Raw genomic sequence first — 18,817 nt, forward strand, 5'->3', positions numbered from 1 at the left:
TGGATCTTGGGACAATTCTTTTACTTGGGGGTGAGGGGAGGAGGAAACATTTAGGGGTGGGCCAAAAAGAAGCTCACCCTGGGGTGAAGAAGCTTCTAGTCCCTACCTTCTGATTACTTTGTAGTTTAACTCTTTATTCTTACTAATAAAACAGGAGTTTGATAACTGAATGGTATCCTGGGATTTAATTCATTTTTTATTTTCAATTTCATTTTCAATTTAATTCATAGGGATAAGCATTCCCTTGCAGCCCATTATGCTAACCAGATACAAATTCAGTTGTTTCTAACTGCAGACAGAATATAAATACTGTCAGCAGCCCCTAAATTTTAGTGCTCCACTAAACCTCCAACCTGCCCACACTAGTTAAGAGTTTTATTCAGTTATATTTATTAAGTTCTGCTATATTCGAGGGTGCTATGTTAGGTGCTAGGAATACAAAGGTGAAAATCAGACCATCAGTGCCATCGGGGAACTTGTATATTATTTGAACTGGGACAGGGGAGTCTTCAGAAAGAGGTGACACCTTACTGAAGAAAGAGGCAGGGGAAAAAATAAATCCTATGTCTGTCCCCTAGGCAGAACCAGTTACCTGACACTCCCCCCTACTCTGGATCAGATCCGAGCCCTCCTCCTCAGGTCAAAGGTGAGTGACATCTCTCACTGTCATGGTTCTTTTTATTTTACTGGATGCTGGATTGTGAGAAATTCTTTCTCATCTGCTCCTTCTTCCAGGAGCTGGTGCTAGACCTCTTGCTATGTTACAGCACTCCACACCTGGAAAGATGCTTCCTAACCCGCCTGAGAATATATATGAAATGAACACCATTGGATATCCTTCAAGTGGGTTCCATGACTGTTGTCTGAAGATCAGTAATGCTGAGGCTCCTTGGGACCAGCCTACATCCTCCCACTTGGACTCAAATTGTTCTTATCCCCAACCAAGACTGCACCACAGCCCACGGTAAATGGCCAGAGAATTTTTACAATAGGCTTAATAGCAGAAGCAATCTCCAAAGCTATCGTGATTCTTAAAATTAGTGATTTAGAGTAGAGATTTTTAACTTGTTGGGTATCATGGGCCCCTTTGGCAGATGCCAAGGGACCCTTTCTTGGAAAAATGTTTTTAATTGCATCAAATAAAATACAAAAGAAACTAATTATATTGAAATGCAGTTATCAAAGTATATGTAAAAACACAAGCTCTTGGATCCCACAGGGTCTGTGGGTAGATTTCAGGGGTCCATAAAATTGAATGGGGAAAAAAAAATCTTTATTTTCTCTAAACTTAATTGAAATTTTGAGTATTTCGGTGGTTGTGGGGGAGGAGGTGGCTGTGAACTTGGATGGGAAAAAATTATGTCTTTATTTCAATATAATTGTTTTCCTTCGTAATCCACATTTTTTCTTTTATTCACTTAAAAACATTGCTCTGAGAAGGGGGCCATAGGCTTCAGTTTACCACCAGAGGGATCCATCACATACATAAAGGTTAAGAATCCCTGGTTCAGAAAAATAATGGGTGCGAGCCTTGCCAGAAGATGGCACTGTTGAGACATTTATGAGACACTGTATTGGTCCATTGTTTTTGACTGAGAATCTTTGAAGAAAAGGCTCAATAAAATCCCAAAGGTCTCTAATTGAATGAAAAGGTAAAAGGTCAGAAAAATACAGGGGAGGATTCTGGATGCCCAGGAAAGCATTGTTTATCTGACCGGCCAGGATGCTTTAGGGATTGAAAAAACCCCAAACCTAAACAACAGCAAAGCAATTCTCTTAAAAAAGCAATTAACATTAAGCATTAAATTATCCTGGCCCTTAACCTACTTAAAAAAAAAACTAGAATAAAAATTCTTAACCAGACAGTCTATGAACTTTGAAAAAAAATTAAATGACTGTATTTCAGTATGATCGATTTACTTTGTAGTCTTGTGTGTTTAATTTATTAATTTAAAAACATTATTCTGAAAAGGGACCCATAGGCTTTTCCAGTTTGCCCATCACACAAGAAAAGTTAAGAACTTTAGTCTATACGGTGCTACCAAGATTAAAGGGCATCAGAAATGATACTCAAACTCCCAGTGAGGAAAGGGTTATCTACTAACACGGTTAAATTATACTGAGATTAAGTACATATTATTTTTCTCTAAGTGAGCTCTGGGAACGTGGAATACCTTATCAGATTATTTAAAAAAACATTATACATCATACACACACACATACACACGGACATATATATGATAGGAATGTATATGATGGACATATGGATATATGTATGATGGCTACATATATGATGGATATATATTATATATGTATATAAAAGATGGACATATATATGATGGATGTATGTGATGAACATATACATATATGTATACACACATACAGACACACACATGTCTATCTATATCTCTATCTCCTTTCTGGAAAAGATGTAGAGAAGGGTAAGGGTCAAGGTCTCCTCACCAGAGGAAATCACAATTAGGTATAGAGGTTAGACCTGACTCATTAAACTTCACTTGATAAAACATGAATGGAGTAAAAGAGAAAGACTAACAGATTACATTGTTTTCATTTCAGGGTCTTACCGCCACCAACCAAAAAGAGAAAGTATTCTCAGGTGGTAGAAGAGAAGGAGGAGGAAGACTGTCTGCTGTGGGCTAGAGACTACAGAACAAGTAAGCAAAATATAGATGAGAAAAGAACTCAGCCTTAGCGAATAAATAGGTTCTTTCTCCTGCTGGTGGATAACTCTTGGAAATGCTTCTGCTCTTGACGATGAGCTGCCATTATGTGCTGCTGTCTCTTAGATGTAACGTTTTGATCCACAATCTTAGACAGGGGTCATGTTTGCTTTCCCAGGAAGTGGTATTGTTCTTTGAGTCATGTTTCCCCTCCAGTGTGGTAGAGTGAAACCTCAGAGCCGCTGCTAGGAGAGACAGTCATTGTCAAGGGCTGGTGGATGGAGCCTGGGCTTTTGTGGCATGAGGTGACCCGCACAGGATAACGCTTGCTGGTCAGTGTGCTTAATGAGGATTTCCCTAGAGTAGATGGCAGGAAGGCTTTTCAGTTCCTTTTCCTCCCTTTAATACTTGGTCTAAATCACCAGGTTCCCAAGACCTATTTTTATCATAATAAAAGCAATCCATAGGGAATTCAGAATTCTTCTGTAGAAGTCAGCACTTACCTCCTTCCTTACTTATAGTGGTGGATGAAATGCTGGACTTGTAGTTGGAAAGACCTGGGGTCAGATCCCAACTTTGATGTTCACCAGCTATGTGGCCCTGGGCATTAGCCAGCCTTTCTCAATCTCAGACTACTTGTTCATAAAGTGGGGTTAATCACAACTGTATCACTTACCGTATAGAGTTGTAAAAGAGATAACATATATTAAACGTTATCTAAATGTCAGGTTTTTTAAAGGAGAATTTTGTACTTAAAGAATCGGTAAAATTGGAGCTGTTTAGTTTAATGCAATAATAATAAATCCTAGAGCAGGGGTTCTTAACCTGGGGTCAGTAAAATTGTTTAAAATATATTTTGGTAACATTTTGTAAAAAATTAGATAACTACACAATTTATTTTATGTGACATATAACTAATATATTTTTATAATATATAAACATATATTATATAGAAAATACACACGTAAAAGTGATATACAAATATAATCCTATATATTTTGGCAACTGGGTGGCATACTGATAGTGTATTGGGCCTGAAGTCAGGAAGGTTCATCTTCCTGAGTTAAAATCTGGCCTCATACACTTACTAGCTGTGTGACCCTGGGCAAGTCACTTAACCCTGTTTGCCTCATCTGTAAATTAACCTGGAGAAGGAAATAGCAAACCGCTCTAGTATCTTTGCCAAGAAAACCCCAAATGGGGTCACAGAATGTTGGACATGATCGAAACAATTGAATAATAACAAAAAGTAGGAATGGGCTGCCTTGGTCATGTCCAACCTCACTAGGGGTCTTCACAAAGAGGGAGAATTAGCAGAGTTGTCATAGAAGAGAATTCCTATTTAGGTAATAATAATAATAATAATATCAGCTAAACATTTATATGGCACTTCAAGGTTGACCTATATTATTTCTTTTGATTTGATCCTCACTACAACCCTGTGAGATAGGTGCTATTAATATCTTCATTTTACAGATGAGGAAACTGAGGCCCAAAGAGATTGTGACTTCCCATTAGAATGTAAGCTCCTTGAAGGCAGGGACTGTCATTTTGCTTCTATTTGTTTCCTGAGCCCTTTATACATAGTAAACACTTTATACTTTCTCCCTCTTTCCCTCCTTTCCTTCCTCCCTTCTTTCCTCCCTTCCTTCCCTCTCTTTTTTCCTCCCTCCTACCCTATTTTCTTCCCTTCTATTCCCCTCTTTTCCCTTCCCTCCTTCTCTCTCATCCTTCTTTATATCCCTCTCTTTCCCTCCCTCCCTTCCTTCCTTCCTTCCTTCCTTCCTTCCTTCCTTCCTTCCTTCCTTCCTTCCTTCCTTCCTTCCTTCTTCCTTCCTTCCTTCCTTCCTTCCCTTCCTTCCTCCCTTCCTCCCTCCCTCCCTCCCTCCCCCCTCCCCCCTTCCCTCCCTCCTCCCTCCTCCTTCCTCCTTCCTTCCTTCCTTCCTTCCTTCCTTCCTTCCTCTCCTTCCTTCCTTCCTTCCTTCCTTCCTTCCTTCTTCCTTCCTTCCTTCCTTCCTTCCTTCCTTCCTTCCTTCCTTCCTTCCTCCTTCCTTCCTTCCTCCCTCCCTTCCTTCCTCCCTCCTTCCTTCCTCCCTCCTCCTTCCTCCCTCCTTTCCTTCCTTCCTTCCTTCCTTCCTCCTTCCTTCCTTCCTCCTCCTTCCTTCCTCCCTCCCTTCCTTCCTCCTCCCTCCCTCCCTCCTCCCTTCCTTCCTTCCTTCCTCCCTTCCTTCCTCCCTCCCTCCCTCCCTCCCTCCTCCCTCCCTCCTTCCTCCCTTCCTTCCTTCCTCCTTCCTTCCTCCTTCCTTCCTTCCTTCCTTCTTCCTTCCTTCCTTCCTTCCTTCCCTCCTCCCTCCCTCCCTCCTTCCTCCCTTCCCTTCCTTCCTTCCTTCCTTCCTTCCTTCCTTCCTTCCTTCCTTCCTTCCTTCCTTCCTTCCTTCCTTCCTCCCTTCCTTCCTTCCCTCCCTCCCTCCCTCCCTCCCTCCTCCCTCCTCCCTTCCTTCCTTCCTTCCCTCCTTCCCTTCCTTCCTTCCCTCCCTCCCCTCCCTCCCCCCTCCCTCCCTCCTCCCTTCCTTCCTTCCTTCCTTCCTTCCTTCCTTCCTTCCTTCCTTCCTCCCTCCCTCCCTCCCTCCTTCCTTCCTTCCTTCCTTCCTTCCTTCCTTCCTTCCTTCCTTCCTTCCTTCCTTCCTTCCTTCCTTCCTTCCTTCCTTCCTTCCTTCCTTCCTTCCTTCCTTCCTTCCTTCCTTCCTTCCTTCCTTCCTCACATAGCTACCAAGTGTCTGAGGCAGGATTCATTGCACTATTTAGCGGCCTAGGTACAGGCTGGATTGGGGAGACTGACCTTCTCAAGGTCACATAACAAACCCGGTGGCAGAGCTGGGCCCAGATCCCTTTTTTCTATTTCACGATGCTGAATTTAGTATATTAAGGGGTTTCCTTTCCCCTCCCCTACCTCCACCCTCATGGAAATATATTCCTGCTTTTAAAATAGAAGTCCACAGAATTCTCTTTATAGGCAGATTAGCTGAAATGGATCCATTCCATTAAACTAGTAATGCCTATTCTATTATTAGGGTAGCAATACTATAATAGTAACTTCTATAGTAGTACTATAAGTACTGTTCAAGTGTAGGAAATGCCAGTGTTTAAGGCAGAGGCCTGCAGCTTAGTCAGGGAGTGAGGAGCGTGAGAACTCCAGCCGCATCCCATTGGCCTGGGTGTGACCAGACGAGACTGGCCTTGCTCATCTCTCCACAAGGCTTCCCTTTCTGCTAGCCAGTTTTTTTGTGGTTCAGGGACAGGATACTCAGACCTCACATGTGTGACAAAATCTGCCCTGCTACTCCTGATTAATAGCTCATTCTTTCCATAGTGCGCTGGGGTCTATCCCTCCCTCCTCTCTTCCCCACCCCCCCCCCCAATTGCTTTTCATGGTCTCCAGAGGATTCAGAGGTTTCATAGCCAACAGGAAATCCTGAGATACTTTGTTGGAAGTTTTCTTTAAATGTCTGCTCAGGTCACTGAAAAGGTCTCTGAGGGTAATTGCTACCAGAAAACAATAGGAATACCAAAATGAGCAGGTCAGGTGCTCAGGTTCTAAAGAAAGACAGTCAGAAAAGAAACGAAACCCAAGTAACTCAGACCTGTCTCTTCTTTTGATGGCCCTTTTGTTGGCGAGGTGGGAGAATTTACATACGTGGGCGAGCTGTGGCACGTTCTCTCAGCCTGAAACCTGGAGAGGCAAAGGAAAGGGAAGGGGTGCCTAGCAGCAGGCTTGGGGAAAGTGCAGCCTTCATTGTCACGGAAAGAGCCCAGGCAAATGTGGGCAAGGGGGCTTGGTGATATATATTTTTAAAATTAATTCAGGGAGGAGATTTCAGTGATCTGCTGCTGCTGGACAGCGTCCTATCCCAGGCTAAATGTCCCACATTTCCAAACTTAGAGGATTCAAGATCCACAGTTGTTAGGTGGGATGGCAACTGTAACATTCATCCTGGAGGGGTGGGGGTGGATGTTGGCAAACAAGAGGTGACCTAGCATGTTTTTTAATATGTGTAGTTTGAACCCCAGACCAGGGTTCCAGAATCTCAGAGTTGGAAGGAAGTTCAGAGGCCATCTGGTCTCTTTTCCATCACTGGTGCCATTCATACTGTGTACTTGGAGATGTGTAGTGAAGGGCAGCCCATTGCACTTTGGACAATACTGATTGTTAGGAAGATATATTGACCAGATAGCTGCCTTTCTGAAGTTTCTACCTGTGACTCCAGTTTTGCCTTCTAGGCCCTTTAAATTTACTTCCTTTTTTATTTTTTTAGGCAATTGGGGCTAAGTAACTTGCCCATGGACACACAGTTAGTAAGTGTCAAGTGTTTGGTCTGAGGCCGCATTTGAACTCAGGTCCTCCTGACTTCAGGGCCGGTGCTCTATCCACCTAGCTGCCCTGTTTTACTTCCTTTTTAACGTGAGTTTTTCAGAGTCCTCAAAAGACAAATATCGTATCTTCCCCAGTTTCTTTTCCCTCTCCTTCTTCTTTCTCTCCTCCCTTTCAATTCCTCTTTCTCCCTTCCTTCCCCTCTCCCTTCTTCTCCCCCTTACTCTTTCCCTCCTTCCGTCCCCCTTCCTTCCTCTCACCCTCTCCCTTCCCCTCACTCTCTCTCTTCCTTTCTCCTTCGCATCCCTCTCTCTACCGTGTCCTCCTCTTTCTCCTTCCCACTTTCCCTCCGACTTCCTTCTTCCTTCCCCTCTCCTTTCTCTTTCCTAATCCCACTTCCTTCCTCTCTCTGAGGTTCACTTTCCCCTTGGTAAAATAGGGTGACAATTGTACTTTACTCATAGAGTTGTGAGGATCAAATGAAATAATGTATATGAATCCCTTTAAAAATCTCAAAACTCATTTTATTAAGTGTCAGCTATTAATATCCTAATTGTTATCCTTATTCAACCTGTCTTGGTATTATTCACAAGTGGAATGGGCTGCCTTTCTGGGGAGGTAGTTAGTTCCCACTCTTGGAGGGTTTTCCAGTGAAAGTTTGAAGGGCATTTGTCAGGTTTGTTGGACAGCAAATCCTTGTTCTGATTTGAGTTGGGCTCAATGACCTCTGAGGTCCATTCCAACCCTGAGATTCTGTGATTGGAATAGTCCCAGGTTTGTAGATAGGTTGGCTCTAAGTAGGAAAGGGCTTTAACTGATTAAGAAATGAATTGGTATTAGATCCTAGAGTTAATAGAAAACAAATTGAGGGGGCAGCTGAGTGGTGCAGTGGATAGCGCACTAGCCCTGGAGTCAGGAGGACCTGGGTTCAAATATGGCCTCACACACTTACTAGCTGGGCATTTTTTTTTTGTGGTAATCAAGATTAAGTGACCTGCCCAGGATCACACAGCTATAAGTGTCAAGTATCTGAGGATGGGTTTGAAGTCAGATCCTCCTGACTCTAGGGCCAGTGTTCTATCCACTGCACCACCTAGCTGCCTCTGGGATGATATAATGTAGCTTTTATTTTATTTTACTCACTTTTTCAGTTAACAAGCATTTGTTTTCTTTTCCTCCCTCTACTTGAAAAAAAAAGACTCTTTTCTTTCTTTTCTTTTCCATATTTTGAGGCAACCCTATGGCAAGACTCTTCTCCCTCCCTAATCTCCTGTCTGCCATTGGGCAAAAAAAAGAAAACCAAAACCCTTGTTTTGTACACACACATTTACATATATATGCATGTGTGTGTGTGTGTGTATGTGTGTATGTGTGTGTGTATATATATATATACATATATATATATATATATATATACATATATATATATCACATCATATATATGCATACACACACATACAAAACAAATTCCCTCATTGTCTACATTCAGAAATGTATATCTCATTCTGCATTTGGAGTCAGGTAGCATGTTTCATAATAAGTCCTCTGAAACGATACTTGGTCATTGCATTGATCAGAGTTCCTAAGCTTTTCACAGTTGTTTGCCTTTACAAGAGTATTATTATATAAATTATTCTCTTGGCTCTGCTCATGTCACTCTGCATAGGTTGAGACAAGTCTTTCTAGGTTTCTCTGAGACTGGCATTTTCACAATTACTTGTGATATGATAATATTCTATTACATTGATAAGTGATAATTTGTTCAGTCATTCTCACAATTGACAGGCACCTCTTTAGTTTCTGGTTGTTGCCACAATAAAAAAAAAAAAGCTGGCAGAAACCTTTTTGTACACATAGGTCCTTTTCCTCTTTCTTTGATCTTTTTTGGGATATAGGGCCTTGTAGTGGTCACTAGGTCAAAGGCTACACAGTTTGGTGATATGTTATCTCTAAAAAAAGTCAACTTTGTGTTTAGTTGACAGGTAATAACATTGTTTCCAGCAAAAACACATTTTGAGCATCTCAAGGGGGCAAAGTATCTCAAAACAGATGCTTTTCTTTAGGACATACGACAGAATTACTAGTAAGGGGAAAAATCAGATGAATAAGGGGAAAATAAAGCATTTTCAAATCTGCCACAGGCTAACTATATTTTCTCTAAGAGAACACATGTAGCATCTCTGAAATAAAGCCTATATACTTTCCCTCTGGTTCCACCATTTTTGGATCTACACTTCTGCTGTTAGGGGTGTGGGTCAATGAGGTAGGTTGGAAGGAATAGAGAAAGGAAAAGTTGAGGTGATGAGGACAGGCTAGTACACTGGTCCAAATCTAGTAGGATAAAATTTAATAGAGATAAATGCAAAGTTGTAATTCAGCTCAAGAAATCAAAGTCAGGATGAGGAAAGTATGAAAAGATAACAGTTTGTGTTCAAAAGATTCAAAAGCTTTAAGGAGCTGAAAATTCAGACAAGTCAATAATACGTGGCTTCTAAAAAAAAAAACACAGATGAAGAGAGAGGAATAGTATCCAGGACAAGGAATCATAGTTAGAACTGGAAGCTATCTTTGAGGGCATCTAATTTGACTATTTTTTTATGTCTCACTTTTGGACAACTCTATGCTATTATTATCTCCATTTTATAGGTAAGGAAACTAAGGCAAACAGAGATCAAGTAACTTACTCAGGTTATTTGTTGCTGTTGTTCATTTGTGTCTAACTCTACGTGTCCCCATTTAGGGTTTTCTTGGCAACAGTACTGGAGTGGTTTGTCATTTTCTTCTCCAGTTCATTTCTCAGATGAGGAAACTGAGGCAAATGAAGTGACTTGCCCCAGGGTCACACATCTAGTAAGTGTCTAAGACCAGGTTTGAACTCAGGAAGATGAGTCTTCCTGACTGCATGCCTGGTACTCTATACACTGTGCTACCTCAGGGAGAAAGTGTCTGAAGCTAGATTTGAACTCAGGTCTTCCTGATTTCAGGACCTGGGCTGTAATCTGGTATTATGAATTTGAATGTGGTTCTTGGAAAAATCCTAGGGATGTTCTAATGTGCGTCTTTCTCTGCAGTGGTGGGCAGGGATTATGGTGCAGAAGCTCATGAAAATTGTGGCGATGGACAGAACACAGCCTCTTTGGAGAAGGGCTGCCCTTCCCTGAAATGGAAGCCATATCAAGCTACCCCCTGGCACAGCTTACTGAACAGTCATTATGAAGAACTGTAAGTGTCCTTTGGGAAACTTTGTGATTCCCTACTGAAGCTGCTGAGCTGGAAACTGAAAGTGGAAGATTGTAAAGATTAGAAAAGCTCTCTTTTTAATCTGTTCCTGAGCAGTGAGATTGGAAAAAAATATTAACTCTGAACTCAAGTTGGAGCTCTACGCCCAGACTGAATTTCTAAATTTAAGCAGAGGTCATTGTTAAGATCTCAGATTTTTTTCCATTGGTTTGTTTTTCACCCGCCTGTCACGGCTAGACTGTGAACCATCTACATTTTAGCCAAGAATTTTCAGAACCAAGCCCATTGCACTTATCTAAATTTTAAATCTCTTCAAGGATTTAGCGTTGTTTTGCACACAGTAGGTGCTTAATCAATGCTTATTGAATAAATTAATGTTTAATAAATATTTGTAAATGAATGAAGGAACGGATTGAACTCTGAGGCCATTCTTGGTTGAGTAGTAAAATGTTCATTCCATCTCTAAGTTTTTTGGATCACTTGTTCTGAATAAAGATTTGGGCGTTTTAGCTATTGAATTAAACTTGATATGCATTGGCCATGTGATGTGGCAGCCAAAAAAAAAAAGGTAATTTGATCTTGTGGTGCATTAGGAGGGGCAGAAATCCCAGGAATTGGGAGGTGTTAGTCCCAGTCCACTCTGCCTGGGTCGCACTCCATTTGGACTATTGTGTTTATTTCTGAGCATCATAGTTAAAAGACATGGACAAATTGTAGAGTGTTCATAGCAGGGTAACTAAGATGATGAAAGGTCTTGAGTCTACACTGACCCCCCTTGTCCTTACACCAGCAGGAGGGAACAAAGAGTCTCCCTTCTACTCCAACCACGAACCCATTACCCACTTTCTCTTCCCCCAACTTGCCATGCAGACGTAGCTGCTCATTCTACTTGGATGATTAAGGAGTAACCTGTACTTTCATTTTTTCTTAAGGTCTATTATTGCATTTTTAAAAAAATAGTTTTTATTAATATTTTTTTTTGGTGAGGCTATCAGAGTGAAGTGACTTACCCAGGGTCACATAGCTAGTAAATATTAAGTGCCTGAGGTAATATTTGAACTCAAGTCCTTCTGACTCCAGGGCCAGTGCTCTATCCACTGCATCATCTAGCGGCCCCTGTTATTGCCTTTTTTTTTTTTTTAAATTTCAGATTCAATTCCCCTTAAACCTCCTATCCTGTCACAATTGGACCCACCCTTAAACAAAGACCCTTGCCTGATCTATAGAGAAAGTTGGTATTCTGACAGGGTTGGGGTTTTTCCAACAGGGTCAGGATACAGACCTTTCAATTTCAGCTCCTCCTTTAGGTTCAAGAGCCCATTTTTATCTTAAATATGTCCATCTGGCTTGTCACAGAGGTATTAGGAATCTTTAAAACACTCCAAAGCAATATAGCTAAGGCACTGAACAGAGATTTGCTTAAATTCTGCAGGCCTTATCCTGATTTTCTAAACCTTAAGTTCTAAGCTCACCTTTTGCAAATTCTGATGTACAAAGCTGAACTGCCATTCTTGTGCCAATAATGCTAATCTAGAGTCAGAAATAGCTATTTTTTCAGAACAATCATCAAAAATGTGGACTTTTAATAGTCCGAGAGCCACAATCTACTTTAGAGATTGCTTGGGCTGACACCCTCCCCCCCTCCTCTCCCTCTCCCGCCCCCATCTTTCAGAGGAGAAGATTGAGACCAGAGAAGTGATGAGTGTCTCAAAGTCATCCATATTATAACTGACAGAGCCAGGATTGAACCCAGGCCTTTGGTGTTCCCTCCACTCTCCTATGTCCAATACTCCTTCTACTAGACTAAATCCATCCCTCCTTCCTCTCTGCTGTGAAGCCTTTACCATGCTCTTTGGAAACTTTCCTTTAAATCAGATCAGTTCTGTCATTTTCATTTCCTTGATGGAAAAGTACTAATTAAGGTTATCCCAAAGGGATTTTTCTTGATTCAAGTCACTAAGAATGCTTTTATGAAAACTATACAATCCAATGCCCCTAGTCTTAAAGTGAACAAATGAACAGATTAGTTCAGAAAACCTGAGTCAATAGAAAGTTCCCAGATGATGTAAGACAAGTCTTCATTATCATTCCTTTCATTGATGGATTTTTCTTCCTCTGGTTTCTACTATAATTACATCTCCTCATAACGATCTGCTAAGGTTACTCAATGGATCTGGGATTAGAAACATTTGATAGCGTAGGTATACTTTTTATTTTTTTTTTGCCAAGGATGTTCAAACACTTTCTTCCCAAGAAATCTGTTAAAGTTTTCTTCTTTTGAGTTACAGAGAAAAACATTTTTTAAAAACCCTTCAATTTCTTCCCTGTTAAAGAATTTTTAAATGGACTTTATAAATCACAATACCTAAAATATACTAGGCACTTAAATGTTTGTTGAGCTAATTCGAATCAATTAGACACTGGCCTTCTTGCTGTTCCTCCCACAAGACACTCCATTTCCAGACTGGAGATTTCCCATGTCTCTTGTGCCTGGAATGTTCTCTCTCATTTCTGCCTTCTCACTTCCCTGGCTTCCTTCAAGTCTCAGCTAAATTCCTATGGTCTATGAGAAGCCTTTCCCAGTCCTTCTTAATCTTAGTGTCTTCCCTCTGAGACTACCCCCAATTTATCCTTTAGACATCTTGTTTGTAGATTGTCATTCCTATTAGACTGTGAGCTCCTTGAAGGCAGGGACTTTTTTTTAAACCTTTCTTTGTATCTTCTGCTCGTAGTGTAGTAGCCTGGCACATAGTAAATACTTAATAAATGCTTGTGGACTTGACTTGAATCACTTAGACCAATATTTTCATTTTTACAGATGAGGGCCAGAAAGGCAAAGTATCATACTCAAGTTACTAACTTAATGGCAGAGCCAGGATTAGAACTTAGGACTCTTGACTACCAGTTCTGCACTCTTTTTTTCTTTGTAAGGTTTATTATTATCTTTTGTTTTTATATCAGATTCAATTTCCCTTAAACCTGTCATCCCACAATTATTGAACCCTCCTTTGTAACAAAGAATAATCAACAAGCTTTATTAAGTGCCTCCTGTGACCTAAGTATCGATGATAACAAAGACAAAAAAGAGACAATCGTTCAAGTCACAAATGGCTACAAAATTGTAAACCCAAGTGATTGGAAAGATAATAGTACCCTTGACAGAAGGAGGGAAGTTCCGTAGAGGGTCAAGTTTTGAGAGAAAGATATTGAGTTCTGCCTTAGACACAATGAGTTTGAGATGCCTATTGTACATACGGTTGGAAATGTCCAATAGGAAGTTGGTGGTATAGGACTGGAGCTCTGGAGGGAATTTAGGTCTACATAGGTAGAGCTGGGAGTCATTTGCATGGTTAGTTACACTTAAGGGAACTGATGAATTTACCAACAAAAAGAATGCCCCAGGACAAAACCTTTGTGAACATCCGTAGTTAGAGGATATTCAATAGATTATAGGTCATACAGGTAGAAAGAGAACCAAGGATGTTATGAATCCAGAGAGAAGGAGAAAGCAGTCAACAGCATCAAATGTTGCAGAGAGCTTAAAAAAGATGAGGATCAGGAAAAAGAAATTAACAAAGATTACTTTTATCAGCATCTACCATACTCTGCATATGTAGGCACTCGCTTTTCTACTGAGAGGAAGGAACTAAGTTTTGGTTGTCAGGGCCTTATGAGATTGGTCATTACAGTTAATTAGAATTTGGCTGCCTCTTAATCTTTTTTCTTATTTATGTTGTTGTGGACATTTTGCATATTGTTTTCCTTGTTAGGATTACTTTGCTCCACACGAGTTTATACAAAAGGGAAGCCATACTAATCTGAGCCCTTCATCTTCATCATTCTAATGGCCTAATAATATTCTGTGATATTCGGGGGCCACCATTTATTTAGTTATTTCCCCCAATGGGCATTCACTTTGTGTGCAGTTCTCTATTATCACAAAAAGTGTGGCTATGAATGTTTTGGTATATGTGGTAATTTTTGTACTGTCTTTGACCTCCTCAGGGCATATGCCATATAGTGGGATCGCTAGGCCAAAAGTCATGAACAATTCAAAGACTTTTATCAGCCAGGGCTCTTTCCATTACAGTTTATTGAGATGTTCACCCATTCTGCAAGGGGGTACATGGTGATAGAGAATATATAAAAAGAGGAAGAAGCTGGTATTCTAAAGCAGAACTAGCATTGCATAGCCACATGAAAGTAAGAACCATACCACTGAATAGCACAATGGAAAGACCATCATATTTGGAGTCAGAAGACCTAGGTTCAAATTCTTTTTTTTTTTTTGCTAGGCAGTGGGGTTAAGTGACTTGCCCAGGGTCACACAGCTAGTAAGTGTTATATGTCTGAGGCCGGATTTGAACTCAGGTCCTCCTGAATCCAGGGCCAGTGCTTTATCCACTGTGCCACCTAACTGCCCCTCCTAGGTTCAAATTCTGACTGCCATTTGCCCACCTGGGCAAATTATCTTATCTCTCTGGGTCTGTTTCCTCTACTATAAATTAAGGGGGTTGGATTAGATGGTCTCTAGGTTACTTTCCAGCTTTATGATCCTTTGAGTATGGGAAAAACTACCAAAGGGATTTCACTATCTTTAAATTCTCTCCTACCCTTGGTGTAGAGCTACAATATGTAATTGTAGATATTTGCTAGATATGAACTGATGATGGAGAAGATGAAAAAGATTTTAGAGTGAGGATTCTCTAGTGAGAAAGGGAATTCAGTAAATGGTATGGATAAACCCATTCCATTTCAAGCTATTCTTGGCAAGATTCACTTCTGAAGACTGCCTTTTTTCATTTACACATCAGTATGCCCAAGTGATTTCTTGTTGTTTGAGCTTGGGGTCTTGGGCGAAATTTAGGGGCGTTCTTTTTCAGATGGAAAGAAATAAATTCACCTCGCGTGGCTGCGTTCTGCAGCGAGCTTTAACTTCCAGCCTCCATGTGGGGCTCGATTGTGTGGGTGTCAACTCACAACTAACTCAGCTCAACTCAGCAAGCATTTATTCAGCGTGTAGAATGTACAAAGGGCACTGAAAATAGCAGCTAACCATATTTTCACTTTGGCTTGGGCTACACTTTTTGGCTCTAAGAAGGTAAAAAGCAAACATGGACTTCTGCCAGCTGTGACTTGAGGGATCATTTTCATTTCCTCAGGGGGAAAGAATTAAATTAATTAAATATAGCAAAGGGTAATTCTCAAAATATTTTTAAAAAATGCTTTTTGTTGTTTTTAACTGATATTGTTAGGGAAATGAAATGTGGAAGAAATATTTCCCCAACTGTTCTCTTGCCTCTTCTTTGTCCTAGCCCCGATGTAGGCTACAGTGTGGTCACAGACAAAGGATTTAATTTCTCTGTGGCAGATGAGGCTTTTGTTTGTCAGAAGAAGAATCATTTCCAGATCACCGTCCACATCCAGGTTTGGGGCAATCCACAGTTTGTCAAAACCCAATTGGGGCTAAAGCCGATAGAAATGTTTTACTTGAAAGCTTTTGGAGTCAAGGTGAGTTTTCTCTTATTAGCCACCCTTAATAAAAAGGTATCATCTGTGTATTTGAATGGACTTTGTTGACACTAAACATATGTAATATATTTTAAGTCTGGTCCCACTGACTGAAAGACAAGGCTGTTCATTTTATCCTCCCCCTCACTTCTCTGGTATCCTGACAGGGTTGAGGAGTCCGTTTGCCTGCCATGGGCATAGCCTCCACTAATTGGGTTCCAGTCATTTTTAGGAGCCCAATGATTAGCAGCTCAGGTCCATTTAACCATTTAATAATCAATAAACATCAGATTGGCTTCGAAAAGGAATTTACTTCAAAGATAAAGAATAAACATATAAACACCCCCCCAACTCCTTGGGGGCATACTCCCTCTATACTACTTCAGTCTTTAGGGATTGGAAATGGATTAGACTCACAGTTTGGCATCCTGGGCCATCTCCAGTCATCCTGATGAATATCTGGCCACTGGACCCAAATGGCTCTGGAGGAGAAAGTGAGGCTGGTGACCTTGCACAGTTCTCCCTTACTCAAATAAAAGTCAATTGCAAGTCATGTCATCATCTCCCTGATGCCATGGTTGTTTTGGAGAATGAAGGACAAACATAACACAAGGCTCAAAGTTTAACTCAGTTCCTACATAGCAATGGTCCCACTGAATTCCAGCTAAAAGCCCCACTGGATTGAAATCCAGGACCCTTGCTTTTTAGGGGCTTTACTCCTGGGATGGTTGCAACACCTGGCTTGGATTCCTGGGTTCTTAGATCCCGATTCTCATGCTCTTAGACCAGAGGCTCCCCTCCCTGCACCTAGAATAGAAAAGACAAAGAAAAAAAATGAAAACTTAATTCTCAGGGCCACATGGTTGCTCCCCCTCCCATAATTCTAACCATCATCTCTGTTTCAAAACTCTAGCATTACTGTTATATCTCAAAAGCTCTGCTCCCATATTCCAGTTTGACAAGGATTTATTAAGTGCTTACTCTATACAGGGCACTATGCTAGGTACCCTCAACTGAACATGCTGGCCACTTATGCTGATTTGTTTTAATGTTGCCACAGATTCAATAAGTGTGTTTAAAGTCAAGCTCACTGGGGGCAGCTAGGTGGTGCAGTGGATACAGCACGGACCCTAAAGTCAGGAGGAACTAAATTCAAATCCAGATTCAGACACTTACTAGCTGTGTGACTCTGGGCAAGTCATTTAACACCTAAAACAAAAAATAAAATCAAACTCCTCATTTGATCCACAAAACCAGTCAGTCCTCCTGAGTTCCTGTGTCTATTAATGGTCCAATCATTTTCTTTGTCATCCTGTCCCAATGCCATCTTTGGCTCTTCCATTTTGTATACCCTGCTTCCATACCTTGGCTTTACCAAGTCGTCTTCCTTTTAGCTTTCTTTGTAGCCATGACTTCCCTTCCATTTCCATCACCACCACCCTAGCTCATAACCTCACACTTCAGTTACTGCAATAGGTTCTTAATTAGTCTCTCTGCTTCTATGTCTCCTCTTTCTTCAGTTGGGTTCTGTATACCATTGCCCGATTCCCAACTATGGAGTTCACTCATGTCATTTCCCTGCTTAAAAATCTTTAAAGGACTCCCAGTTTTCTCTAGAAGGGCTATTTACAGTCCTTTACAATTTGGCCCCTTTCTACCATTTCAGCTTCATCTTCCTCTATTTCCCTTCCTGAACTCTCTAATGCAGCTAAACTGATTTACTCAACTAATCCTCAAATATCCTTTCCATACCTTTGCTCACTTTTCCTTAGCTCCACCCAAGGCCTTGCCATTTAAATCTACCATTGTTATTTAACTTTTCATGTATTTGTTTCTTTTCTCAACAAGGAGAATGTAAGTTCTTTGCAGGTAGAGATTATTTTTGTTTCTGCCTTAGTATCCCCAAAGTGCCATGCTCATAGAAAATCCTTAATAAATGATAATTGAATTTATTTGAGTAACTAGATGGTGACTTGGTGTTTTTCCCATAGTGTCTGGCATATAATAAATACTGAATAATTATTTGTTGATTGGATTGGAAACTTATTTGAAAAATTTCTAGGTATTGACATATTCTATAGCATTAACTTTTGGGTCTTCCATACAGGTAGAGGCCACCAATCAGATAGTTGCTATTGAACAATCTCAATCAGATCGAAGCAAAAGGATTTTCAATCCCTACAAGTAAGAGGTCCCTTCTACTCTCCCTCCAATGTTTTCTATGAGCAGTTCAGGAATAAAGCCTGTCTGTCAGTCTTTTATTGGCAATTCAAAGAGAAATCCGCTGGGAAGTCTGATTTGAAGTGATGGAAAATGTAAATGCTGCAAACACATGTTTGTCAACAAAACAATGTTCATAAAAATGCATTGAAATTCTGGAGGGGAAGCATTATAGAAAGCTGTTCTGTATTACTGTTATTTTTATACTCATTTTGCTGTGGGCTTTGGCTCCTTAAGATAGATGGCAGTCAGATTTTTCATTTTCATTTTCATCATTAACATGCTGACAGAGTTAATTTCAGAATTTGGAATGCCTGCTGTGCTTACGATTCAGACTTATTACTTTTTTTGCAAATGCTGTTGTTGAGAGGGCATTGGAAGGGCTCCCACTCAGAAAACACACAGGGCTGATACCAAGCGAGGCAGACCACAGACTCCATCTGAAGGAGGAATGACTTAGGGTTGGACTTGACTTTTTGACCTATTTGATATGAAGAGAGTTGGGCTATTTTATTTATTGATAATAAGCTGTGCCCAGGGCCTGAATTTGCAAGCACCTTATCCTGATATACAAGTAGGATAATGCCACAGCATGCCAGTGTAGCTGGTACTTGAATACACCTGATTTCTCATAGTAGCAGAAAAGAAATCTGATACAGAATTTGATCTCATCTTGCTGCCTCATTAGGGCAGGATTTCATGTAATATTGGATTAGGAGAAACTAAATGGGAGATGAAGCTGCGAAGACCCTTAAGAGAAGTCTAAAAGTAGCACCTCAGGACACTTTCCCTTCTT

At 40.7% G+C, this 18,817-nt stretch overlaps 1 protein-coding gene across 1 annotated transcript in view; it reads left to right on the plus strand.

Annotated features, from left to right (window-relative positions):
* MYRFL (myelin regulatory factor like) overlaps positions 1-18,817 on the plus strand; it is a 137,079-nt gene that overhangs the window by 17,426 nt on the left and 100,836 nt on the right. The window contains exons 3-8 of the mRNA XM_078150345.1: positions 579-646; positions 736-964; positions 2,578-2,675; positions 10,122-10,272; positions 15,606-15,801; positions 17,909-17,985. Of these exons, the coding sequence (XP_078006471.1) occupies positions 579-646; positions 736-964; positions 2,578-2,675; positions 10,122-10,272; positions 15,606-15,801; positions 17,909-17,985 (819 nt within the window). The remainder of the gene's footprint in view (positions 1-578; positions 647-735; positions 965-2,577; positions 2,676-10,121; positions 10,273-15,605; positions 15,802-17,908; positions 17,986-18,817) is intronic.

The sequence above is a fragment of the Phascolarctos cinereus genome, unplaced genomic scaffold (assembly GCF_003287225.1).
Source record: "Phascolarctos cinereus isolate Bilbo 61053 unplaced genomic scaffold, phaCin_HiC Scaffold_1;HRSCAF=81, whole genome shotgun sequence".
Taxonomy (NCBI): Eukaryota; Metazoa; Chordata; class Mammalia; order Diprotodontia; family Phascolarctidae; genus Phascolarctos; species Phascolarctos cinereus.